This window comes from Rattus rattus, chromosome 10 (assembly GCF_011064425.1).
Source record: "Rattus rattus isolate New Zealand chromosome 10, Rrattus_CSIRO_v1, whole genome shotgun sequence".
NCBI lineage: Eukaryota > Metazoa > Chordata > Mammalia > Rodentia > Muridae > Rattus > Rattus rattus.
Genome location: NC_046163.1, coordinates 30,137,779 through 30,164,443, shown reverse-complemented (window position 1 = coordinate 30,164,443; position 26,665 = coordinate 30,137,779). Strand labels below are relative to the sequence as shown.

General features: G+C 39.4%; 1 protein-coding gene across 1 annotated transcript in view; it reads left to right on the top strand.

Annotated features, from left to right (window-relative positions):
* Hmcn1 (hemicentin 1) overlaps positions 1 to 26,665 on the top strand; it is a 442,192-nt gene that overhangs the window by 284,215 nt on the left and 131,312 nt on the right. Inside the window, 8 exon segments of the mRNA XM_032915428.1 lie at positions 5,911 to 6,012; positions 6,987 to 7,163; positions 8,198 to 8,349; positions 9,702 to 9,825; positions 12,300 to 12,475; positions 14,744 to 14,840; positions 25,351 to 25,473; positions 26,283 to 26,444. Of these exon segments, the coding sequence (XP_032771319.1) occupies positions 5,911 to 6,012; positions 6,987 to 7,163; positions 8,198 to 8,349; positions 9,702 to 9,825; positions 12,300 to 12,475; positions 14,744 to 14,840; positions 25,351 to 25,473; positions 26,283 to 26,444 (1,113 nt within the window).

Genomic DNA, 26,665 nt, shown 5'->3' with positions numbered 1-26,665 from the left:
TGGTTATATTATACATTTCTTTGATGTTTTTCAAATAGGAGTTTGTTAAGCTCATCAAGTATGAAAACTAGTGTTGTTTATGGGATATAAAAACAATTGTTTCTCTTCAGACTTGGGGAAGATTTAGCCAGTCTTTCTGTAAATTAGTCTTCTGAACAGTTTCTCTCTCCAGTTCTCAAGAACTCCTGGCATGTTTGATAACGTCTTACACACCTCACAAGATCAGTTCATCTTTCATATGTTTTTCTTCTAAACCTGGATGATCTCACTATCTTCAGATGCACTGTCTATTTCTTCCAACATGCTTCTCAAAGACGCTGTTGAGCCCTTAGTGAATTTTGGGATTCCAGAGTTCCTGCTTAAGTTTAAATCAACCCTGCCCCTTCGTTGGCCCTCTGTGTTTCATAAAGTTCTATTTTTTTCTTTCATTTATCTCTCCAAGCACTTTCCATGATTCTAAACAGATAGCTAATGTACAATGTGGTCTTCTAAATTCAATACCTGGTTTTCCAAGAAAAGAGACTCTTCTGCTTCGTGCTCTGGGGATGCCCATGCTCTGTGTTCCTTGTACATCTTAGTTTTTGTTGAAAAGCCATTTAAAATATGCAGTATGACTGTTCCGAACATCCTATCCTCATGCCTCTGTGGTTTTTACAGTTGTCACTGCCCAGACTTTCCTGGTTGCGTCTTGTTTATGTAGTGAGAGTGTAGTTCCTGACACTCACCCAAATGTCCATACTCTGATTCTGAACTGTGACTGTGGGAATTCATATATTAAAGGGGAATTAAGTTGGAATTAAAAATTAGAGCTATTAATCACCTGTATTTCAAGTGGGGGAAATGTATCCCTGATTACTTGGAAGGGTCTAATGTAATCGTGAGGATCATTAAAGGTAGAAGACTTGTGTATAATCTCCGTCTGATGTGACTAGTTCCAATGTAATCGTGAGGATCATTAAAGGTAGAAGACGTGTGTATAATCTCAGTCTGATAGGACTAGTTCCAATGTAATCATGAGGATTATTAAAGGTAGAAGACGTGTGTATAATTTCCATCTGATAGGACTAGTTCCAATGGGATTAAGATGACTGCAAACCACGGAATTCAGATGGCCTGTAGAATTCGGAATAGCTGAAGGAACAGCGAGCTTCTCCTCTCATCCTTCCCCAGAGAGGAATTCAGCTGTGTTGGCACCTTTGTTTGCACCCAAGGAGGCTATGTTGAACTTTTGACTTGCAGTTCTGCCTAGCTCTAAGCTAGCAGGCTCACCATGATTTACTGTAGAAGCAACAGAAAGTAATTTAGTGACCTCTGTGAACAAATCAAATAAACGCTGTTTATACGAAATTCAAATACCCTTGAGAGAAGTTTGCACTAAGCATATTCTACTCTAGTTAAATACAGCAAATCCTGCAAAAGATTTCTAGAACAAACGATAGCAGCTGTTCTGGAATGATAGAGTTTAATTTTTATATCGTTTTATTTAATGAGTTTGGGTGTTTTGCCTACATGCATGTCTGTGCACCATATGCATGCCTGGAGTCTACAGGGGAAGAAAAGGGTGTAAGATCCTCTGGAACTGGAGTTAGAGGTGGTTGTGAGCCCCCATTGTGGGTGCCAGGAGTGGAACCCAGGGTCCTTTGGAAGAGCAGTCTTAGCTATCGAATCATCTCGCCAAGCTCCCAAGTAAAGTTTTTTATTAGCTCCAAATCTACGCAGTCCACTTTGGTATTTACCCTAGTGATTTACTGAGAGTATGGACTATTTGTTTTTGGATTTTTTAAAAATGAAATTATTTTATTTATTTATATTCTAACTGTTGCCCTTTTCCTTGTCCCCTCTTCGTGGTCCCCACTCCCAGAGTTCTTCACTCCACCCCCTTCCCCTTTGCCTCTGAAAGGGTGCTACCCCACCCACCCCCTACCTCACAACCTCCCCAACATCCCCCTTTCCTAGGGCATCCAGTTTCTACAGGATTAGGTACATCCTCTCCCACTGAGGCCAGACAAGGCAGTCCTCTGCTATGTATGTGTCATGGGCCATGGACTAGCCCATGTCTGTTCTTCGGTTGGAGGCTTTGTCTCTGGGAGCTCTGAGAGGTCCAGGTTAGTTGATACCATTGGTCTTCCTATGGGGTTGCCATCCCCTTCAACTCCTTCTGTCCTTCCCCTAACTCTTCCGTAGGGTTACCTGACCTCAGCCCAATGCTTGGCTGTAAGTATCTACATCTGTCTTAGTCAGCTGCTGGTAGAGAGCCTCTCAGACAGCCATGCTAGGCTCCTGTCTGCAAGCACAACATGGCATCAGTAATAGTGTCGGGGTTTGGTGCCTGCTCATGGGATGGATCCCAAGTTGTACCAGTCACTGGATGGTCTTTCCTTCAGTCTGTGCTCCATTTTTTGATTTTGCTTTTAATTCTTTAGACTTCCTTTGTCTCATTTCATGTGTGCGAGTGCTTTGCCTGCATATATGGGTATACACCAATTGCTTGTCCATACCCTTGGAACTCAAAAATAACACTGGCATCCTCTGAATCTGCAGTTAGGGATGGTTATAAATCACAGTGTAAACGATGGGACTCAACCCTAAACCTCTGTAAGAACGAGTGCTCTTAACTGTTGAGCCATCTCTCAAGCTGAGACTAATTGTTTTTAAGCTTGGATTCACTGGGGTGAGTGGTGGGGAATGGGTTGAGTTAAAATGCCACAAGTTCACCATCTTTAATGAGGTTGGCCTTGTTTGTTTTTCTTGATTAAACACTTGACTTCTGAGTGGTTGCACATCTTTGGTTAATTTTCTAAATTCTGAAATAGCTAAATCTTTTTCTTTTTATTTTTTGGTAAAGTTTCCAATGTTATTATTTCTCTAATTGAGGAGTGGATTTCCCAAGACCTTCCTCTGTCATTCTCAGTGAGATCCAATCGTTTTCTATTTAAGCTCTCTATTGATAATAAGAAGTGCCCAGGCCACTCCGCAGCCCTCGTGCCTTTGGTTGCCAGCAGTGTTTTATTGTAGCAGCTGTGACTGTCAGAGGCTTCAGCAAGCGCTTCAGTCCAGAAGGCTCCAAGCGAGTGTTTCAGTGGGCGCTGTAAGGAATGTGCCATGCGCTGCCTCTTGGTCTTTTGATGGTTGGAAAACCTGGTAGCCGTGGCAGCCGTGCTCACATCCTTGTTCAGTCTCAAACACTGGACCAGTAACCCGGCCTTGATGTACAAAACAGAAACAATGACACAGTTAAACAGGAGAGGAGACTACGTTAAGCTACACGGCTGCAAATGGAGTTGTGGGAGTGAAGAAGGGGGTTCTAGGGTGAGTTTAAACCCCGAGAGGGACAGATATCTGCCTCGGGAAGGGATTCCCCTCCAAAGCAGACTTTATTATAAACTTATCACATAATAAATTTAAACCTTCTTGCCTCTCAGTTTTCATTTGTTTTCTTTGGTGACAGTCTCGGCTTCTTGCTTTATTATGATACATTAATTACGATAAACTAAGAGGCTTTATTCTCAACCTCTCCATTAATTGGATTGGCCGCTTCCTAGGTTTTGAGTTGAAAGCTTGGAACATTTATTTCCTTTATAATGTATGCTTGGAAATGCATTGATGGGGGCTCAAGCGTTTGCTTGTGTGGTGCCCTGAGATGGTGACAGCAGCTTCCAAGATCAATCTTTCTGATTATTTCTTTTTTATTTTCTAAACATATACTTTTATCTTAATTTCATCTTCAATGGGTTTTATCTCATGTACATAGTTTAATGGTTTTGGTATTAATTCCTCTTCCTATCATTGTAACTCCACTAAATGTACTCTACTGACCACTATTGTGTAGCTTAATGTACTAGAGGCCTTTGCAAAAAGAATACATATTCTTCAGTAGCTTCAACTATTTGCACAAATATATAAACCTGTATGAGTAACTTGATATTTTATTTTGTCTTTTTTTTTTTTTTTCGGAGCTGAGGACCGAACCCAGGGCCTTGCGCTTGCTAGGCAAGCGCTCTACCACTGAGCTAAATCCCCAACCCTGATAATTTGATATTTTAAAAATCCATTATAACTTTATTTTTGTTTCATGATAAAGTTGGTTTCTAAGTGATTTTTTTAAGAATTGTGCATTTGCTCAACCTATAAGACATTGTAATTATGAAGGGTTATTCATGATGTTCTATACATTTTAATGAGTATGAAGCAAGTTGCTCTGCCATACTTAATGATTTTTTTTATACACTAATATGTCATATACTAATGTTCAATTGTTGTCTGGACATACTCCAGCCAGCTTTTCAGATTAATGTTTTCTGAGAACTGTCTGGTGTGTGTGTGTGTGTGTGTGTGTGTGTGTGTGTGTGTGTGTGTGTGTGTGTGTGTGTGTATGTCTGTGTGTCTGTGTGGTATATGTGTGTGTCTGTGTGTCTGTGTGTTTCTGTGTGAGTATGTGTATGTTTGTCTATGTATGTGTGTGTGTGTGTGTGTGTGTGTTGCATTCATGTGGAATAAATAGAAAAGTACTTTTAAAGCAAAAGAAATAATTCCTTTTTGAAATAAAACATTTTTAAAAGTAAAAATTAAAAAAAAATTACTAAAATCAAGTGACAGTGACACACCTGTAATCCCAGGCCTTGGGAGGCAGAGACAGGCAGATCTCTGAGTTTGAGGCCACCCTGATCTACAGAGAGAGTTCCACAAGAGTCAGGAACACAGAGATACCGTCTTAAAAAACAAAAAACAAAACAAAATTTTAACCAATTAAAAAAACCTAAATAATTCAAATTGTAATCTCAATTTATTTGTTGGATTTTACCTCTGATATTTTATTCCAATCTGTAAAATGCATTATTTCTGCAAATTCTGAATGCTAGTTTATATCTGGTTTTTTGAGTAAGAAGAGGCCCGGTACTCTTTCTGAACTTCTTGCATTGTTACTAGAATATCATATTGATGTTCCACGTTTTTATTCCTTTTGTAAAGTCCTGTTTTCCAAGAATATAAAATTACAACAGCACTAATCGTGATTGTTTAAAAGTGGAAGATTTTTTAATCATTCTTGATTTATGTGAAAAGAAAACCCTTTTAATTGGCACTCAAAAATTATTCTAACTTTTAGAAAATGTATTAGGGCAGTCCTTTCCAGAATATCACTGGGTATTTTCAGGCACATAAATTGTCTAATATCAGAAGTAAATTCATTCTTAGTTCAGTCACTGAGCTGAGCTTAGAAAGTGTACCTTCAACGTTGTTTCTTCCTTTATTTCAGGACTGTACTATAATTGTACCATTCATCTCTTCCCTAGAAACCCTCCCATGCACATCTTGTTGTCCTTCAAACTCATGTCCTATTTTGTATTAATTGTTGCTACCCACCTGTGTGTATATGAATATATAAAAATATTTCTAAATGTAATCTTCTCGGTCTGTATGATATTACTTGTATGTACGTTTTTCAGGGCTGACCACAGGGCCCAGGATAACCAACCGGTGCTCTCTCCCCTAGAGATGACTGTTTGTGCCCTCAGCATTTCTCAGCTGCCTGTGGCTCTTTGTGTGGGGTTGAGGCCTTGTGGGCTTTCCCTCGTTCACACAGGCATTGTCATGTCTATTTGGTGCCCTTGTTCATCTCATGTTTAAGTAGACATGTTGGTGACGTTTTATGGATGTAGCTTCTGACGTTCCTAGGAGACACAGTCTCTCTGATCTGCTCAACATTCTTTCACTACACTAGTAATCTATAACCCAAAGCTTTTTCCTGTCTGATCACAAACAGGTGAGCCAGAACCATCTCTAAAGTTTTTATCTGTTTTTCAATGGCAGCAACTGTATGAGGAAGAGGGAAACATGCCATTTCCACCAAGAAAACAATTTCAGTTTAAATATCATATTTGTGTGACCTCATCGTATGCTTGGGCCTTGCAGAACCCCCCAGCCTAGATGATGCCGGGAAGATGCTGAACGAGAGCGTGGTGGTGAACAACCCCATTCAGCTGGAGTGTAAGGCCACAGGCAATCCTGTTCCTGGTATGTTTACGTTGCCTCTCTGCAACTGACTAACGCCTGATGTTTCTGAGAGTGGCAAGATCAGTATGAGTATAATATACCAGTTTGTAACAAATAAAAGTGATAGGGTATACATCAAGTGATAACCTCATTACTTAGAGCATATTTTTGAATGTTTAATAGCCTTTAAATGCATGAAAGAATTGTTCTACTTAGTGTACAAATATGCAAATGACTTAGCATCCTGTCTCTCTTGTGATCACAAAACTTATCATGCTATTGTATGTCTGTGTATTTTGAAAAATATTTGTATATTTTAAAGAGCATATTAGTGGTGACGAATAGACCAAGCTGCTCCTCAATCCTGGTCTTTCTCATGCTCCGGTCACTTTGGTCTACATCACTCTGTCACTTCTAGGCTATTCTTAACAATATGTAAAAATTATAGAATCCAGTATTGTGCATGGTAGATGGTTTTGACTTGACATGTCAACAATTTTGTAGGAAATGCACAATAAAGTAAATGGGATAGGCTAAGAAATTTACCTTCAAGTACTATCAACATATTAGAAATAATACAAACAGTACTTTGGTTCAATTTCAGAACTCATTCGTTGGACTCAACAGTTTTCTTAGAATTAATCTCTTAAAAATGTAGAGATGGCTCAGAGGTTAAGAGCACTGACCGCTTTTCCAGAGTTTCTGAGTTCAATTCCCAGCAACCATATGGTGGCTCACAACCATATGTAATGGGATCCAATGAACTATTCCATTGTGTCTGAAGACAGCTACAGTGTACTCATATAAATAAAAATAAATAAAACAAAAATGAAAAGTCAACTCTCAAGAGACGTGCAGGCCAATTTAACTCAAGCAATAAGTATAAGAATAGAGCATTATTTAGTTAGACACCTCTTAATACATTTACTTCAGATTTGACTTAATTGATTGAATTTTGAGAGAAAAACCTTTTACTTTTTGCCTTCTCCCTTCAGTTCTCACATGGTACAAGGACAGCCATCCACTCGCAGGCTCCCCAAGTGCAACCTTCCTGAAGAGAGGGCAGATCCTTGAGATTGGAAGTGCTCAGATCTCAGATGCTGGCATCTACAAATGTGTAGCCATCAACTCTGCTGGAGCTACAGAATTGTTTTACAGCCTACAAGTTCATGGTAAGTGCTTCACCGCTCAGGTTCATACTGGGTAACGGCCACATGGGTAACGACCACATGCTCTTATCAAACTATAATGTGGGTAAGCAATGGAACTATGCTATTAATAGTTTTACTTAAAGTCCCGGTGCTCTAAAATCGGCCAACTTTCTTATCCCTGATATACTAAAAATGCCCAGGTTTCACACACTGTTGATTACTTTAGATTACTTGTTGAAATAACTAGTGATGGTTTTGTCAGCTAATAACAATACCATCTTTGCTAATGCAACTCATGGATATTAAAGAAATGATTTCAAGAGATATTGACAATTGGAATATAGCAGCATATGCAATCGAGAAAGGTATGTGTGTACACATAAATGCTCTCAATCTCTCTCTTCTCTCTCTCTCTTGAATCAATAATAAGAATTCACTCAGGGCCAGTGAGATAGCTCAACAGATATAAGCACTCTGAACTTGAGTGGAAAAGTCTGATGTCTCTGTGCCCACTTGTTATCCCAGTACTCCTATGCCAAGACAGATGCTAGCAATAGGATCTCTCTGAAGCTCAGGGACCTGCTAGCCTGAAGTCCAGAGCCTGGCAGAAACAAGAGATTCCCTGACCCAACAAGGTAGAAGGAGAGAACAGACTCCCCCAAATGGTCCTTTGACCTTCACAGGTACATGCTCAGACACACACACACACACACACACACACACACACACACACACACACTAATAATAATAATAATAATAATATAATAATAATATATAATATATATATAATAATATAATTTAAATGTACTCTGACATTGAAAACTGACCTCATAATAACTAGCAACACTTTCTTATCCTCCTGTGCCAAGCTGAGACACTGAAACTTGCTCTACGTACTTCACAGGATACTGTGATTCGATCTCAGATAAGATATGAAACACTTAGTCAAAATAACAAGGAAGAAATTACCTTGTAAAAAGTATTAGGGAAATTACACGTGGTTTTTCACTGTCCTGTGGTGACAACATTCATTATTGTTTTTTTCCCCTTTATAGTGCCTCCTTCGATCTCAGGGAGCAGCTCCATGGTGGAGGTGGTGGTGAACAATCTAGCGAGGTTAGAATGTGAAGCCAGGGGCATCCCTGCCCCCAGTCTGACCTGGTTGAAAGATGGGAGTCCAGTCTCTAGCTTCTCTAATGGAATTCAGGTATCTTCTTTTTTTTTTATGACCAATGCATTCAACACAGAATACTCAAAAATTCATGAAGATGTTGAAAAGATTTGAGAGGAAGAGTTAACAAATGTTATTTTGTTTTTACAAATGTTATTTTTAAAGGAGTATGTGCACATGTGCTCACAAATGCCTGTCCTAGACACACAACTGATACACACACACACACACACACACACGTATACACAAGCACACACACACATACGTGTGTGTGCACGTGCACACACACATTCACGCACACACATTAAATGCACAGTATCTCAGAGTTGCTCTCCCTCACATGTGACTGTTAAGTTTAACCCATTTGCTGTGGAGAGCTTTTCTCTCCTTGCTCACGCCTGCATCTACTCCTGGCACAAGGAATAGTCATTAACAAAAAGCACAGGAAATTTGTGGTAGGATTTTGTTTAAATGTCTGGAAATAATGAATCTGTGAGGCACATAAAGTGTGCATGTGTCCATAAAAACATCAAAGAATGAAGGGGGAATTATAATGGAGACGTTATGAAAAATGAAAATTAGAGGCAGTGCATTGACTTTGAGTTAAAAACTCCGAAGCAGCCTTGACTCCAGGAGTTAGAACACAGAGGCATGTGCACACACATCTCTTGTTTTATTGTGCTTGCATTTCATTGTCCTTTGCAGATACTGGTTTCGTTTTTTGTTTTTTTTTTTACAAATTGAAACTTTGTGCCAACTGTGCATCGAGTAAGTCTGCTGGCCCCTGTCCCATAGTTGAGATGCTCACTGATGTTTTTAAGCCTTAAAATAGCATTTACTGAAATACACACACACACACACACACACACTCATACACTTTGCTTTAGACTTACTGCTATTGCACTCTTAATAGACTACAGTGTACTGTTAAACTGTACCTTAATACACATTGGGGAACCACAATTCTCTATGACTTGTTTACTGCAATCTTTGTTTCATTGCAGTGGTCTGAAACTGAACTCAAAATATCTCTGATGGGTGCTTGGATTGATCATAAAGGTTACCTTATTTTGCCCAACACAGAATACAGTTCTGACATTCAGTTGTTCAGATTTGATGATTGTGAAAGACACAAAGTTCACATCAATATTAAAAGAAATTGCTGGATCTGTAGGATAATAAAACAGTAAATGTGGCTAAATATTTTTGGCTAATACTACTGTGATGTCTTACCTATTTGATCCAAGAAAACTTTGGATAATTACCTCCTTTCTTTCCCTCTTCTCTTTGGTACCTGCTGTCTTTCTCTCCTCTATGAATATTTATGGAAATGATAAGTAATTCCTACTATTCTCATATTGGTTAATTAGCTTTGTTTTTCTGTATAGGTTCTCTCAGGGGGTCGCATCTTGGCACTGACCAGTGCCCAAATGAGTGACACAGGAAGGTACACTTGCGTGGCCGTGAATGCTGCTGGGGAGAAACAAAGGGACTTTGACCTCAGAGTATATGGTGAGACAAGCAGCTGCCTATGTGCTGAGATAGATGTTAAGGGAGATTGTCAACAAGGAGAAACAGATAAATGGGTGATTTAGCTAAACTGGTTCAAATCGAATTCTGTTTCTGCTTTATGTTTGAGTTTGATTATTTTAACCCTTTTAAGTTCCAAGGTTATTGGAGCTGAGGAGATGATTCATCCGGGCATAAGGGCACCTGTTCAAACGTGAGAAGTTGAACGTAACCCTCTGAAGCCCATGTAAAAGCTGGGCATGACCCTATGTGCCTGTAACCCGAGTGTTGGGGGCTAAAAGAGGTAGCTATCTCCCAGAAGCTCATTGGTCAGCTAGGCTAGCCAATCAGAACACATGAGGTTCGTGAGAGACCTTGTCTCCGGGGGATAAGCAGAGAGTGATAGAGACACCTCGAATTCTGTTTCAGTGCTTATATACATACACCCCAGACACATAAAGCAACACACATGGTTTATATGCATATACCCCAGACACATATAACAGCACACGGTTTATATGCTTATAGCCCAGGCACATATAACAACACATATATAACAATACACATGGCACACATCTACCAAAATAAAATTTTAATTAGAATGTGTACACTGATGTAGGGTGTTTTATAAAGCACTCTGAAGCACAACACTACAGCTGGCAGCTGCAGGTAATTTAGCTATAGTGAGTGTCAGTTGGAAAAGCTCTCTATGTATACTTCTCAAAGCCATGCTTCCTTGCCTTTAACTATACTTACAAGAGACGCATTTTGTGATCATCCCAATATCCTTGAGTTGAGGCCTGTTTGAGAAATAGGTTAAACTAGATATGATTTCAGATAAAAGTCATGATTTTCCCCTACTCACACTGCAGCTAGATTGTCTAGAAGTGGGTAGCATTGAGTATTGATTCCATCTCAGAATAAGTAACCCCAGAACAAGGCTGGGGCTTCAGTGACCTCAATTCATACATGATATTTGTCGGTCTACAAATGATATACCTTGATATCTAGAACAGTCATAAAGAAAACATGCCCCTCTTAAATTCTATGAAAATACTCTGTTGGGTATTTTCATCTTTGCGGTCCATTTATTCCTGTTTTACTGAAGCCAAGGACCCAGGGACAGCACACAGATGTCTCTCTTATTTCATAACCCTTTCCCTCTGCAGCAGATCTGGCATCAGGGAACCCTGGTGGCTACAGACACACAATGTTGCTGGTCGGTCTGGGACATTGATCATTCCTTTACCACATGCTGGGTTATTGAGCCTGAAACAGCAGCCCATAGACTGTAATAATATTTTTATTACCATAATCTTGTGTCTAGCAAAGTATTTGGAAGGCCCTTTGGGACCCAAGTGAATATAAACAGACTAGTTTTTCCCTTGACCACAAAATCAAAACCAAACAATAACCACAACACAAAAACACTATAAATACATTCCCTGGTGGTTGAGGAAATTAGTGAGAACTGGCCAAGAAAAGTCTCCCCCTTGCTTTTTTCAGAGAGGCCTATTTGTAACAGGTCCTGATTTCGTCCGTCATTTGTCTTTTCTGAATGTAGATGTAGACAGGCCTGAATGAGTCCTCTATGGCCTATGGTGCCTACTCTCCTTCAAAGCCACACCAAACCACCTGGGAACAAAAGACAGTGTATTTTCAACACACCCGAGGGAAGGGAAGTCTTTTAAGTTTCTATCGGAAAGCATTTCAGCATCTGACAAGTCCAAAGGCCAGGGGATCCTTATTCTAATCTCGTTAAAGTATTAACAGACCTCCTCGATTTCTGCAGTTATGAACATGTCCTACAGCTGGTCACCGATGCTGACGTAGCCTCTTCTCTGTTGTTTCAGTTTCCCCATAGTCTTTCACCCCACAGAAAGTTGGTAGGGCAGAGAACTCTAAACCACAAGTTGGTAGGTGTTCAGCCTTGCCACCAGCCATAGCATTTTGTGAAAATCCTTACCAATCACTTATTTTACGTTTGCACATTTCTGAGATGGGGACTTGCTGGACAACTTCTACAACCTCTTCCTCATCCTCTGAAAGATGTTGCCTCGAATAAATATTAAACTTATTTTTTGCGAAAGACACAGAAAAATATTGAAATCATGTTTTAAAACTCATTGTTGTTTCCAAAACATTTCATGGGCGATTTGCTATTTCGAAAGCTCCAAGAAGCCCCATATAGTTCTGTGCAGTTCTTAGATGTAACTGGTGAGAACTTCGAATCGTAAAATCTCTTAAAGATGAAAACAATTAGTGAGTGGAATCTAGGTTCCACATGAACGTATTAATCAGTAATTTAACATTGCCTCTGAATAAAATGAAGCCCAGAGTGTATACAAGAATGATTGTGACATTTTATCTTAAAAACAACATAGTTCTTCTGTGTGTACCTTATAACTCGATCATTAGTGGACATTCATAGTGTGCCGGCCTGATTTATCCTGAGAGAACACTCATCTTTCATTTAGCTCCACCCAATATTATGGGAGAAGAACAGAATGTCTCCGTCCTCATTAGCCAAGCTGTGGAGTTATCTTGTCAAAGTGATGCTGTTCCCCCACCTACTCTGATGTGGTTCAAGGATGGCCGCCCTCTGCTGAAGAGACCAGGTCTCAGTATCTCTGAAAATGGAAGTGTGCTTATGGTAAGGCTGTGGATTCATTTCCAGTTCCCAAGCACATGGTTTCAGTGTTACATCTGTTGAACATGTTGATCATTTATAAATGTTCTAATGCCGTCTAATAAGATTCTAGGAACTCTATTTAATAGCCCTGAGTATATTCTTAAGATAGCATTAACTAATTTGATATATAATATTAAATATTTAGTCATCCATTCATACTTTAGCCAGAAACCGTCTAAAAAGGGACAAATATAAAAGTACTTTAAGAATTTCCTTATGTGTACTCATTCAACCAATCAGCAGCAGCCTACTTTAGTTGCTCTGGATAAGGTTGCCTCTCATGTCTTCAGCATCTTGTAATCTTACATAAATCCACACAAAGTTAAAATCACTTCATCCCAGATGTGCAGAACTGACGTAAATTTGGGTTATGACCAAGTGGGTGGTACTGAGTATTTGGAAAGGGGCAGCAAATGGTGAGGCTCTGCTTATAGGGAAGAATGTTGGGGGACAACCTAGTTTTATAGCTCAGAAAGGAACAAAATTTCTGACTAAGGAAAGCAAGTAAGTTAGATCTTAGGAGATGGAGAACTTCACAAAGTGAAGGTTTGAGAGAACATTGACAGGAAGTTCATCCAAGTCAAATTGGACTGGCGTTTGAAGAAGGCTGAGGAGTTAGGCTGAAGGAACCCAAAGGTTCGAACGTCCGTAACCCCAATGTATATTTGTAAAATTCTGCTAATAGCACAATTGAGAAAATGAAAGTATAGACAAGCAATGTGTCCTCTTGCCAAGGAGCATACACTGAAGTGGAACACAGGGAGCGTAACTCCGAAACCCATGTTACTAGCTACATATCACCTCCTTCCTCAGGAGGCTTGTCACCGACAACCAAGAATATTTAGGAGGTAATGAGTGTCTGCATGTGGGAAAGGCAGCAGGCTAAAGAGACTTCCCAAGGAAGATGGATGCACCGAGATGAATAGGATCTCATGCACGCTAAAGAAAAGGGGTGGGAAGATCCTATGACGCTGTTTTAATAAAGGAAATAGTGATCTAGAAAGGATCAGAGGATGAGTCTGGTGTTCTAGAAAGCACCTGGCAAGATCTCAAAGCTTAGATGTGGCTGAATGACAGAGGGAGGCATCCCTGTGAACATAAATTTCAGTGGGTGTAGATGTTCTTTTCTTTAGGTAATGGGGAATAAATCCTTAGATCCACTGATGTCTTCCATGAACCCGTGCCAGACCACCTGGGATGTACAAGTCCCATTGGCAGGAGTAGAGAGAAAACCCATACAATGAGACATTCTACAGAACCCAACCCTAACTAGTTAGACAATACCTTCTTAACGGTATACCCAGCATTTTCCTCACACATGAGACTAAATTAAACAATGGAATTTGGCCTTTTTTCTTTCTTTTCTTTCTTGTCTTTTGCTACGAGTACCTTAGGCACTTCATTCAATGTTCCTCCCTGCTTTCCAAAACACCAACGTCCCCATTCTAAAATCTTTCTGTGAGCTCTACAGTGTGCTGGTTTCCTTTGCCTTGCTATGGACAGATAACTTGACAGAACAGCCTAAATAAAGAAGAAAAAAGAATTTATTTGGGCATATCTTTTTAAAACATTCCAGTCTATTATAACTGAGAGGGGATAGTAAATGGCACTGGATGGAATATCAGAGATTGTGAAGAAGCAGAGAGAAACGGAGGCAGCTGGGGCCGGGTCTGACCCTCAAGGGCGTTACCACAGTGGTCTGCTTTATCCAGAGACACGGACACCTCACAGCATGATGGTCCCACACTGGCACTTCGAGCTAGTGAGAACATTTTCAGAAAATTTTACCTCTAATTTTCATATCAATTTTATAGTGAAAATTTTACTTAACTTCAAGAGTCTCCCAAAATTTAAATTCCAACTTTGCTCAAAATCCAAGTCCAAAGTCTCCTCTGGACTGAATACAATCTCTCGGCTGAGAGCCTTGCAACAACTTTCTAAGTGGCATCCTTTCAATTTATAATGGCAAGGAACAAACAGCCTAATTCTAAAAGAGAAGAATGGAGGTATAGTAAATTATGATGTGGCATAAAGTCTCATTTTTAATTCTTCGTTTAAAATCTTCACTTCCTCAAATGATGAAATGAATTTTACATTTGACTTACTCAGAAAATGAATATTTTAAATAAAGGGATATGGAGAGAAAGTTTTCTCTTAATTTTGATAGACGATGTATGGTGGGGGAGGGGAGGTCGTTTTTAAGCATGACCTTGATTTGTTTTATTTGAGATTGAAGATGCTCAGGCCGGAGACACTGGTCGATACACCTGTGAAGCGACAAATGTTGCTGGGAAAACAGAGAAAAACTACAACGTTAACATCTGGGGTGAGCATAATGAACGCTTGTCAAAGGCAGCAGCGGCGAGCTTGTGATTTGCTTTTCCTTACTGCTTCCGGTTTTAAGCTGCGTTTCTCCATTGCAGCTCTTCTATGGAAATGATCAGTTTCCTGAGTAGCTACTCCATGCAAGGATCCAAACCTCATTTAGATGAGCCAAGGCCCTGAGCCTGAACCTGTCAGTCATTTCGACTTCTGTGTGACATGGTTCCTCTCAGGCCTAACGTACCTGTTAGCGTTTACAGCCAGGGCTTCTACTGTTGGGGTTTTTCTAGACACTAGTGTGGGGTTTGTCAAGTGAGAGTAAATTAAAAAGCCATGTTACATATGCAAATTGCGTTCGTGCCCTGTAAGGCAGCAGAGGACACTGCCCTGCTAGGTAAGAGGCTATTATCACTTGAAACTTTTAACATTTGACACTAAGATAATGTACACTGCCTTGGCTATGACTATCTATCTGCTAACTGTTTTATAATGCTCCCATTTCCAGCTTTTTACCGTTATTTTAATTATCACTTTGCATCTCTTTGTGGCATACAGTCTCATTTTTAGTTATTTGTTTTCAATTTTCACTCCGTGAAATGCTTAAATGGGTTTTACATTTGACTCGCTTAGAAAATGACATTTTGAAATAAAAAGATATGTAAAGTTTCTTCTTAATTTTGACAATTTAATCTTTTAATTTTTAAAACTTTATTCATTATTGATTGTTAAAGTAATCTATATTCACAAAAAATGATGAAATGTAATAGGAATGGAACCCCCAGAGCTTAGCAGCAGAACCATAGCCACGGCACTGCTCTGCAGGCTCCGTTGCACACGTCTTGAGGCCACACATCCGCTGCACCAGTCTCAGGTACTGGCTTCTGGTCGTCACCTTTTTTTCTTTGCCGAGTTACTTCTTACAGTTTCTGCTAAGAGAATCCCTCGTGCTGAAGCTGGAAAATTGGACTCTATCTTGCCAAAGACTGCATTTCTGGTGGAGATTGGTTCTGAATTTCCTCAGTGATCCTTACCTGCCTTCAGTTAGACTCCTGTGCTTATTGTCGGGGCCCTTCTTTTCTTTTTGTTTTGTCTTTTTTTAAAAAAAAATTATTGTTCATGGATATTTTGTGTATTTACATTTCAAATGTTATCTCCTTTACCCCCTCTCCCATAGCACCTTCTCCCTCCCCCTGTTTCTATGGAGATGCTCCCACTTTTACCCACCTATTCCCACCTCAACACCCTGACATTCCCCTACATTGGGAAAGCAAGCCTTCACAGGACCAAGGGCTTCTCCTCCTATTGATGCTGGACAATGCCATCCTCTGCTACATATGTGGCTGGAGCCATGGTACTCATTGTACTCCATGTGTATTCATTTGTTGGTGGTTTAGTCCCTGGGAGCTCTGGGGATTCTAGCAGGTTGATATTCTTTTTCTTCCTATGGGGTTGCAAACCCCTTCAACTCCTTCAGTCCTTTAACTTCTCCATTGGGGACTCCGTGATCAATCCAATGGTTAGCTGCAAGCATCTTCATCTGTATCAGTAAGGCTCTGGCAGAGCCTCTCAGGAGACATCTGTGTCCTGTCAGCAAGCACTTCTTGTCATTAGCAATAGTGACTGGATTTGGTGGCTACATATGGGATGGATCCCCAGGTGGGGCAGTGTCTGGATGACCTTTCCTTCAGTCCCTGCTCCACTCTTTGTCCCTGTATTTCCTTCAGTGAGTATTTTGTTCTCCTTTCTAAGAAGGACTGACACATCCAATTGTTGGTCTTCCTTCTTCTTGAGCTTCGTATGATCTATGAATTTTTCTTAGGTATTCTGAGTTTTGGGGCTAATATCCACTGATTAGTGAGTACATACCATGTACGTTCTTTTATGACTGGGTTACCTCACTCAGGATGATATTTTCTAGTTCCATCCATTTGCTTAAGAATTTCATATAGTCATTGTTTTGAATAGTTGAGTAGTATTCCATTGTGTAGATGTTCCACATTTTCTGTATCCATTCCTCTGCTGAAGGGCATCTGGGTTCTTTCCAGCTTCTGCCTATTATCAGTAAGACTGCTTTGAACATAGTGGAGCTTGTGTCCTTGTTATATGTTGGAGCATCTTTTGGGTATATGCCCAGGAGTGGTATAGCTGGCTCCTCAAGTAGGGCAATGTCCAATTTTTTGAGGTACTAACAGACTGATTAGCAGAGTGGGTGTACCAGCTTGCAATCCCACCAACAATGGAGAAGTATTGAACATTTCTTTAGGTGCTTTCAGCCATTTGGAATTCCTCAGTTGAGAAGTCTTCGTTTATCTCTGTACCCCATTTTTAATAGGCTTATTTGATTTTCTGGAGTCTAACTTCTTGAGTTCTTTGTATATATTAGATATTAGCTCACTATCAGATGTAGGATTGGTAAAGACCTTTTCCCAATCTGTTGGTTGCTGTTTTGTCCTATTGACAGTGTCCTTTGCCTTACAGAAACTTTGCCATTTTATGTAGTCCCATTTGTCACTTCTTGATCTTAGAGCATAAGCCATTGGTGTTCTGTTCAGGAAATTTTCCCCAGTGCCCACTGTTTGAGGCTTTTCCCCACTTTCTCTTCTATTAGTTTCAGTGTATCTGGTTTTATGTAGAGGTCTTTGATCCACTTGGACTTGAGCTTTGTACAAGGAGATGAGAATGGATCAATTTGCATTCTTCTACACACTGATCTCCAGTTGAACCAGCACCATTTGTTGGAAATGCTATCTTTTTTCTACTGGATGGTGTTACTGGTAGATGTCAAAGACAAAGTGACCATAGGTGTGTGGGTTCATTTCTAGGTCTTCAATTCTATTCCATTGATCTACCTGCCTGTCTCTGTACCAATACCATACAGTTTTTATCACTATTGCTCTGTAATACTGCTTGAGGTCAGGGATGGTGATTCCTCCAGAAGTTCTTTTATTATTGAGGATAGTTTTCACTATCGGGTTTTTTGTTATTCCAAATGAATTTGCAAATTGCTCTTTAAGTTGGAATTTTGATGAGGATTTCATTGAATGCATAGATTGCTTTCAGCAAGGTGGCCATTTTTACTATATTAATCCTGCCTACCCATGAGCATGGGAGATCTTTCTATCTCCCGAGATCTTGATTTCTTTCTTCAGATACTTGAAGTTTTTGTCATACAGATATTTCAGTTGTTTGGTTAGAGTCACACCAAGGTATGTTATATTGTTTGTGACTATTGTGAAGCATGTCCTTTCCCTAATTTCTTTCTCAGCCTGTTTATCCTTTGATTAGAGGAAGGTTACTGATTTGTTTAAGTTAATTTTCTATTCAGCCACTTTGCTGAAGTTGTTTATCAGCTGAAGGATTTCTCTGGTGCAATTTTTTGGGTCACTTAAGTTTACTATCATCTCATCTACAAATAGTGATATTTTGACTTCTTTCTTTCCAATTTATATCCGTTTGACCTCCTTTTGTTTTCTAATTGCTCTGGCTAGGACTTCAAGTACTATATTGAATAGGGAGGGAGAGAGTGGGCAGCCTTATCTAGCCCCTGATATTAGTAGGACTGCTTCAAGTTTCACTCCATTTAGTTTGATGTTGGCTACTGGTTTGCTCTATATTGCTTTTACTCTGTTTAGTTATGGGCCTTTAATTCCTTATCTTTCCAAGACGATTATCATGAAGGGGTGTTGAATTTTGTCAAATGCTTTCTCAACATCTAATGAGAAGATCATATGGTTTTGTTCTTTGAGTTTGTTTATATAATGGATTACATTGATAGATTTCTGTATGTTGAGCCATCCACACATCCCTGGGATGAAGCCTACTTGATCATGGTGAATGATTCTTTTGTTGTGTTCTTGGATTCTATTTGTGAGAATTTTATTGAGTATTTTTGTGTCGATATTCATAAGGGAAATTGGTTTGAAGTTCTCTTTCTTTTGATGGGTCTTTGTGTAGTAGTTTAGGTATAAATGTAATTGTGGCTTCATAGAATGAATTGGATAGTGCTCCTTCTGTTTTTATTTTGTGGAATAGTTTGAAGAGTATTGGTATTAGGTCTTCTTTGAAGGTCTGATAGAATTCTGTACTAAACCCATTTGCTCCTGGGCATTTTTTGGTTGAGAAACTTTTTTTTTTAATTTTTTTTTAATTAACTTGAGTATTTCTTATATACATTTCGAGTGTTATTCCCTTTCCCGGTTTCCGGGCAAACAACCCCCTCCCCCCTCCCCTTCCTTATGGGTGTTCCCCTCCCTACCCTCCCCCCATTGCTGCCCTCCCCACAACAATCTAGTTCACTGGGGTTCAGTCTTAGCAGGACCCAGGGCTTCCCCTTCCACTGGTGCTCTTACTAGGATATTCATTGCTACCTATGAGGTCAGAGTCCAGGGTCAGTCCATGTATAGTCTTTAGGTAGTGGCTTAGTCCTGGAAGCTCTGGTTGCTTGGCATTGTTGTACATATGGGGTCTCGAGCCCCCTTCCAGCTCTTCAGTTCTTTCTCTGATTCCTTCAATGGGGGTCCTATTCTCAGTTCAGTGGTTTGCTGCTGGCATTTGCCTCTGTGTTTGCTGTATTCTGGCTGTGTCTCTCAGGAGCGATCTACATCCGGCTCCTGTCGGCCTGCACTTCTTTGCTTCATCCATCTTGTCTAATTGAATGGCTGTATATGTATGGGCCACATGTGGGGCAGGCTCTGAATGGGTGTTCCTTCTGTGTCTGTTTTTTAATCTTTGCCTCTCTATTCCCTGCCAAAGGGTATTCTTGTTCCCCCCTTTAAAGAAGGAGCTGAAGCATTCACATTTTGATCATCCGTCTTGAGTTTCATTTGTTCTAGGCATCTAGGGTAATTCAAGCATTTGGGCTAATAGCCACTTATCAATGAGTGCATACCATGTATGTCTTTCTGTGATTAGGTTCTCTCACTCAGGATGATATTTTCCAGTTCAACCATTTGCCTATGAATTTCATAAACTCGTTGTTTTTGATAGCTGAGTAATATTCCATTCTACCTATATAGGGGTTTGGGGACTGTTTAGATGGTTTATCTGATCCTGATTTAACTTTGGTATGTGGTATCTGTCTAGAAAATTATACATTTCATCCAGATTTTTCAGTTTTATTGAGTATAGGCTTTTGTAGTAGGATCTGATAATTTTTTTAATTTCCTCAGTTTCTGTTGTTATGTCTCCATTTTCATTTGTGATTCTTGTTAATTTGGATACTGTATCTCTGTCCTCTAGTTAGTCTAGCTAAGGGTTTATCTATCTTGTTGTTGAGCTCCTGGTTTTGTTGATTCTTTGTATATTTCTTTTTGTTTATACCTGGTTGATTTCAGCTCTGAGTTTGATTGTTTCCTGGTGTCTACTCCTCTTGCTTCTTTTTGTTCTAGAGCTTTCAGCTGTGCTGTCAAGCTGTTAGTGTATGCTCTCTCCAGTTCCTTTTGGAGGCACTCAGTTTTCCTCTTAGCACTGCTTCCATGATACCCATAAGTTTGTGTGTTGTGCCTTCATTTTCATTAAATTCTGAAAAGTCTTTAATTTCTTTCTTTATTTTTTCTTTGACCAAGAGCATTGTTCAGCTTCCATGTGTATGTGCGCTTTCTGTTGTTGTTATTGAAGACCAGCCATAGTCTATGGTGATCTGATAGGATGCATGTGATTGTTTCAATCTTCTTGGATCTATTGAGGCCTGTTTTGTGACCAATTATATGGTCAGTTTTCGAGAAGGTACCATGAGGTGCTGAGAAGAAGGTGTATTCTTTGGTTTTAGGATGAAATGTTCTATAAATATATGTTAAATTCATTTGGTTCATAATTTCTGTTAGTTTCACTGTGTCTCTGTTTTGTTTCTGTTTCCATGATCTACCCATTGATGAGAATGGGGTGTTGAAGTCTCCCACTATTATTGTATGAGGTGCAATGTATGCTTTGAACTTTATTAAAGTTTGTTTTATGAATGTGGGTGCCCTGGCATTTCAAGCAAAGATGTTCAGAATGTAGAGTTCATCTTGGTTGATTTTTCCTTTGATGAGTTTGAAGTGTCCTTCCTTATCTTTTTTGAATTTTTTTTGTTGAAAATCTATTTTCTTCTGTATTAGAATGGTACTCCAGCTTGTTTCTTGAGACCATTTGCTTGGAAATTTTTTTCCAGCCTTTTACTTTAAGATAGCATCTGTATTTCTCACTTAGGTGTGTTTTCTGTATGTAGTAAAATGCTGGGTCCTGTTTACGTATCCAGTCTGTTATTCTATGTGTTTTTATTGGGGAATTGAGTCCTTTGATGTTAAGCAATATTAAGGAATAGTGATTGTTTCTTGTTATTTTTGTTAGAGGTGGAGTTTTGTTTGTGTGTTTGTCTTCTTTTGGGTTTGTTGCAAGGAGATTAGTTTCTTGCTTTTTCTAGGGTGTAGTTTCCCTCCTTGTGTTGAAGTTTTTCCATCTATTATCCTTTGTAGAGCTGGATTTGTGGAAAGATATTGTGTAAATTTGGTTTTGTCATGGAATATCTTGGTTTCTCCATCCATGTTTACTGGATATCATAGCCTGGACTGGCATTTGTTTTCTCTTAGGGTCTTTTTGACATCTGCCCAGGATCTTCTGGCTTTCATAGTCTCTGTGAGAAGTCTGGTATAATTCTGATAGGCCTGCCTTTATATGTTACTTGATCTTTTCCCCTTATGGTTTCAATAATTTTTGTTTTGTGCATTTGGTATTTTCCCTATTGTTTGAAAGGAGGAATTTCTTTTCTGGTCCTATCTGTTTGGAGTTCTGTAGGCTTCTTATATATTCATGGGCATCTCTTTCTTTAGGTTAGGGAAGTTTTCTTCTATAATTTTGTTAAAGATATTTGCTGGTCCTTTAAGTTGGGGATTTTCACTCTCTTCTATATCTATTATCCTTAGGTTTGCTCTTCTCATTGTGTCCTGGATTTCCTTTGTTTTGGGTTATGAGATTTTTGCTTTTTGCATTTTCTTTGACTATTGTGTCAATGTTTTCTATGACATCTTCTGTCCCTGAGATTCTCTCTTCTGTCTCTACTATTCTCTTGGTGATGCTTGTGTCTATGACTCCTGATGTCTCTCCTAGGTTTTCTATCTCCAGGGTTGTTTCTGTTTGTGATTTCTTTATTGTTTCTATTTCCATTTGTAGATCCTGGATGGTTTTGTTCAATTCCTTCACCTGTTTGGTTGTGTTTCCCTGTAACTCATTAAGGGATTTTTGTGTTTCCTCTTTAAGGGCTTCTGGTTTATCTGTGTTGTCCTGTATTTCTTTAAGGGGGTTATTTATGCCCTCAAGTCCTCTATCTTCATCATGAAATGTGATTTTTAAATCCAAATCTTGATTTTCCTGTGTGTTGAGATATCCAGTATTTGCTGGGAGAACTGGGTTCTGAAGATGCTAAGTAGTCTTGGTTTCTGTTGCTTAGGTTTCTGTGCTTACCTCTCGCCATCTGGTTATCTCAGATGCTAGTCAGTCTTGCTGTATCTGACTGCAGATTGTCCCTCCTGTGGACCTGTGAGCCTATGAACCTGTGATCTTAGGAATGAGAGTGCTCCTGGGAGACCAGTTCTTTAAGGGCAGGTTTTGGGTCTGGAGGTCAATGAGACTGCCCCAGCTCTGGGCACAGATGGGGACCGAAAGAGTCCTGTCCAAGCCACCCAGTGGCTCCTTTGTCCAGTGTGTTCTAGGCAGGCTTCTCCTTGAACAGTCAGTGGAGTGAAAGTGGGGTCCCACCTGTGGGCTTTGGAGGGAAAGTATTCCTGGCAGACTGGCTCTCTGTGGGCAGGTTTTGAGTCCAAAGGACAGTGGGACAGCCTTAGTTCTGGGTGCAGATGGAGACCGGAAGTGTCCTGTTCCAGGCTACCCAGGACAATTTAATTTTAAATGCATACCTGTGTGTGGAAATAAGTTGTTAAAAATAATCATCAGGGGCTGGAGAGATGGCTTAGCGGTTAAGAGCACTGACTGCTCTTCCAGAGGTCCTGAGTTCAATTCCCAGCAACCACATGGTGGCTCACAACCATCTGTAATGGGATCTGATGCCCTCTTCTGGTGTATCTGAAGACAGCTACAGTGTACTTGTATATGATAAATAAATAAATCTTTAAAAAAAATAATCATCATTTTAATATTATTGTGGTAAATTATAATAAAAGCTACTGCTCACTCTGTAAACATCCATGAGGAAAATGTACTGAAAACAGTGGTATGAATTTGTGTTTAAATGGTCCAGTTTGCCATATAGCAATTTTATATTGAGCGTATATGTGTCATTAATTTCTATTCCTAGCTCTTCCCATCTTGTATGCCTCTCCATTCAACCTCTTTCTTTTTAATTTCTTTCAAATGATAAAACTATTCCCATCCCAAATGGGACAGGGCACTGAGCTAAAAGTTATAAAGTAAAGGTCAAGAGGGTGGCTCCAAACAGGAAATTAGGAATCAGGATCACCTAGAAAGTGAGATAAAGTAAACCTGTGCCACATACTTTCTCTCAAATGTGGAATCCAAAACCAAGACAAACAGAAAATCTGAAAGTGGAAGAAAGCATTAGGGAGGAGAAAGGGCTGGGGAAAGAAAATAAAGGAGAGGGGAGGAGACAGTACAGATAGACATGAACAAAAAAATATAGTAGAAGTATCCAGTGAAACTAATTAACAAAACAAGTGATGTGGAAACAAGAGGCTTTGGAGGTAAATATGGACCAACACTGTGAAGTTATCCACTGCACAGTTGGAAATGTAAACAAAGTTAGAGACACTGCTATTTGTAGATGGAGGCTAAGATTCCTCACAGAAATGTGTACAGAAGATTGTCATACGGAATGTCTTCCGAGAGTATTGTATGGACACGGGGACAAAAAAGGAGGCCCTAAGTGGGAAACTGAGTGGTCAAACAGGCAGGAGGAAAATCTACTAAAAATAATGATATGAAAACGAAGGACAACAATGTCCACAGAAAAATAAAACTGACAATGAAAATAATTTGTACATATATGAATGCAAAGATTAATGAATAATGCGATATACTGCAGAGAAATCACTAGAAATAAACTGTAAGGTGTCCTTTACTAATATATAAGCTAATGCCTCTGAAGGAAAGAGTTTAACAGTGGAAATCAGGATGCACTAAATATAATAATGAATGATTTTGGAGATGTTTGAGATATTGGGGATAAGGTCACTTGAAAATATGCAGGCTTTCTCTGTTCCCATGTGTAGTGACTACTGAGAAAGGAATTTTCAGGTTAGAAAGCTCTTTAAATAGTTACTTTAACTGTAAGAGTTATTTTAGGTTAGACGGAAAGACATGAGGGGTTAAGTGTCATACAATTGAGACCATAACCATGAGTAGGCATTAACTGTGAATCGGATGAAAGCTATACTAGGCCTGAAGAACAGGCTTAATCAGTGAACTCAGCATTGCTCACCATGGGCTAGTCTGGTACAGAAGGTAGGAAGGAAATGTGTGGTAGAAAGGCAGAGAGGGTGGATTGGCCAATGCTCTTCAGTCAATGTATTTGGTTCTAAGTGTCAGAGAGCATATTGAAGAGTTTTAAAGAAGTACTAGGATGCTCAGATACATGTTTTAAAGGAAGCAACTATACTCTAGATGTGATGAAGAAACTGAATCTGGATGAGCGGAGGCTACTATCTGTGCTCCTCAATCTGCTCGGCTCATGGATGGTGCTGTGTCTCTGAGAGAGGAAGAAGAGCTGCTCTACTCAGTCCTGGACAGGTCACAGTTGGCATTGCTTCTTGAGCATCATATGTGACATATGATGTAACAAGTTTGCTGTATGATCTAGATTTCAGAGAGAATCTTCACTGGGTTCATAACTACTTAGATTCGTGGAAGCCCTGGGAGCGGATAAGGATAGAGTTGAAAGTGGAGATTCTGAGTTTAGAGGCACGTCGATCTGTGGTTATGATATTTTCTTTTGTGTAATTCATTGCCTGTTGGATACTCGATGGCAATAAACTCTTTAGAATCCTAGAGGAAAGGTATTACCAAATAAGAGTGAAGAGTGAGTCAGGCAATTGCGAATATTGGCAAAAAGAGAGGGTGAAGTTATTGATTACGAAGTCTAAGGTGGAAAGAGATCAATAAACAAGAGAAGACATTTGAATATGGAGGAATTTGAAATCCTTCCCTCCATTCTTACTGGGCATTGTATGCTTATTGTTCTCGAGTTATGTTTAAGCATCTAATATGTCAAAGCTTGTTGGGCATCAGAGTCTAGGTCAACTTCAGATTTGGTATCAGCATCTTCACACCAATGTTTAAATACCTATAATAAACTATGCTATTCTGAGTGTTCCGTTATAGAATTTATTTGACAGTGGGAACTCTCTGCTATTAGAAATTGATTGCATTCTTTAGAGGTGACATTTAACCTTATTTGCTTTTCTCTTCCATCCTTTGCATAGAAGCCCTTTCTACTGTGTGTAAAGTGTTAGGGAAAGTACATGACACAAAAACTGTAGAATCAATACTTATTTTCCTTTTTCTTTCAGTACCTCCTAGTATTTATGGCTCTGATGAGCTCGTGCAACTCACAGCCATTGAAGGGAATCTTATCACTCTCCTATGTGAATCAAGTGGAATTCCACCCCCAAATCTTACCTGGAAGAAGAAAGGTCAGTTTGCATCTCTAAAATTCTTAAATGATAGATAGATAGATAGATAGATAGATAGATAGATAGATAGATAGATAGATATAGATAGATAAGCTAACATGTCAGTTTGTTAAAGAAACAAAAACAACCCAGGGGCTGAGAGGTAACTCAGAGATTAAGAGCACTGGTTGCTCTTCCAGAGGACCTGGGTTCAATTCCCTGTGCCCACATAGCAGCTCACAACCATCTGTAATGAAAGTTCCAGGGGATCTGACATCTTCACATTAGCATACATGCAGGCAAAACACCTCGGTCCATAAAGTATCAATAGATAGATAGAAAGATATTTAGACAGACAGACAGACAGATAAAAAATAATAACAGGAATCTTTCTAGAGGTTTGCACACTAAATGCTAGATAGCAAAATTGCTTTGTAATAGCTTCCAACATGTGATCTTTCAATATTATCTCAAAGAAGATCATTTTCAGACTGTTCACAAGACAAAACAACTTTCTGCATTATGTCCTTGCTTTTTAATCAAATGAATTATAGAGCATTTCTCATCATCAAGAGTCTACCATTCAAGGAATTATTGTTTTCTTCACAAATGTCTTTAAATTATTTTCTAAAGTAAACATTTATGGCAGTTTTGCAACGTATGTTAGGCCTAAAGTCAGTAGTTGAATAGATTTTCATTAGCAAATATTTATCTCAGGGCTGTGTACCATTTAGGTACTTAGACGAGTAACTAAACAAACCAGTTCCTATCTGGGCAGGTATAGAAAAGCCACATTTTCTGCTCAGATTCTTCCATTTGGTTTTTTGCAGGTTCTCTGGTGTTGGCTGACACTGCAGGACGGGTTCACATTTTATCTGGTGGCAGACGGTTACAAATTTCAATTGCTGAGAAAGCAGATGCAGGACTCTACACATGTGTGGCATCCAATGTGGCTGGCATTGCAAAGAAAGAGTATAACCTTCAAGTGTATAGTAAGTCATTGACCTCCTCAACCTCTGGGTCCAAATTTCTTCTAACGATTTTTATCTTCCCTTTCTATTTCTCTTTAGAGCTGTAAGAGTCATTCACGGTGGTACAGCTCTACCTCGCATGTAGTATAAATCATGCTGACATAACCAGAGAACAATTACTTCCCTGGGGCCATTATTCATCCATCAATACAGCTGTTCATCCCCATCATCCCACCAGTAAC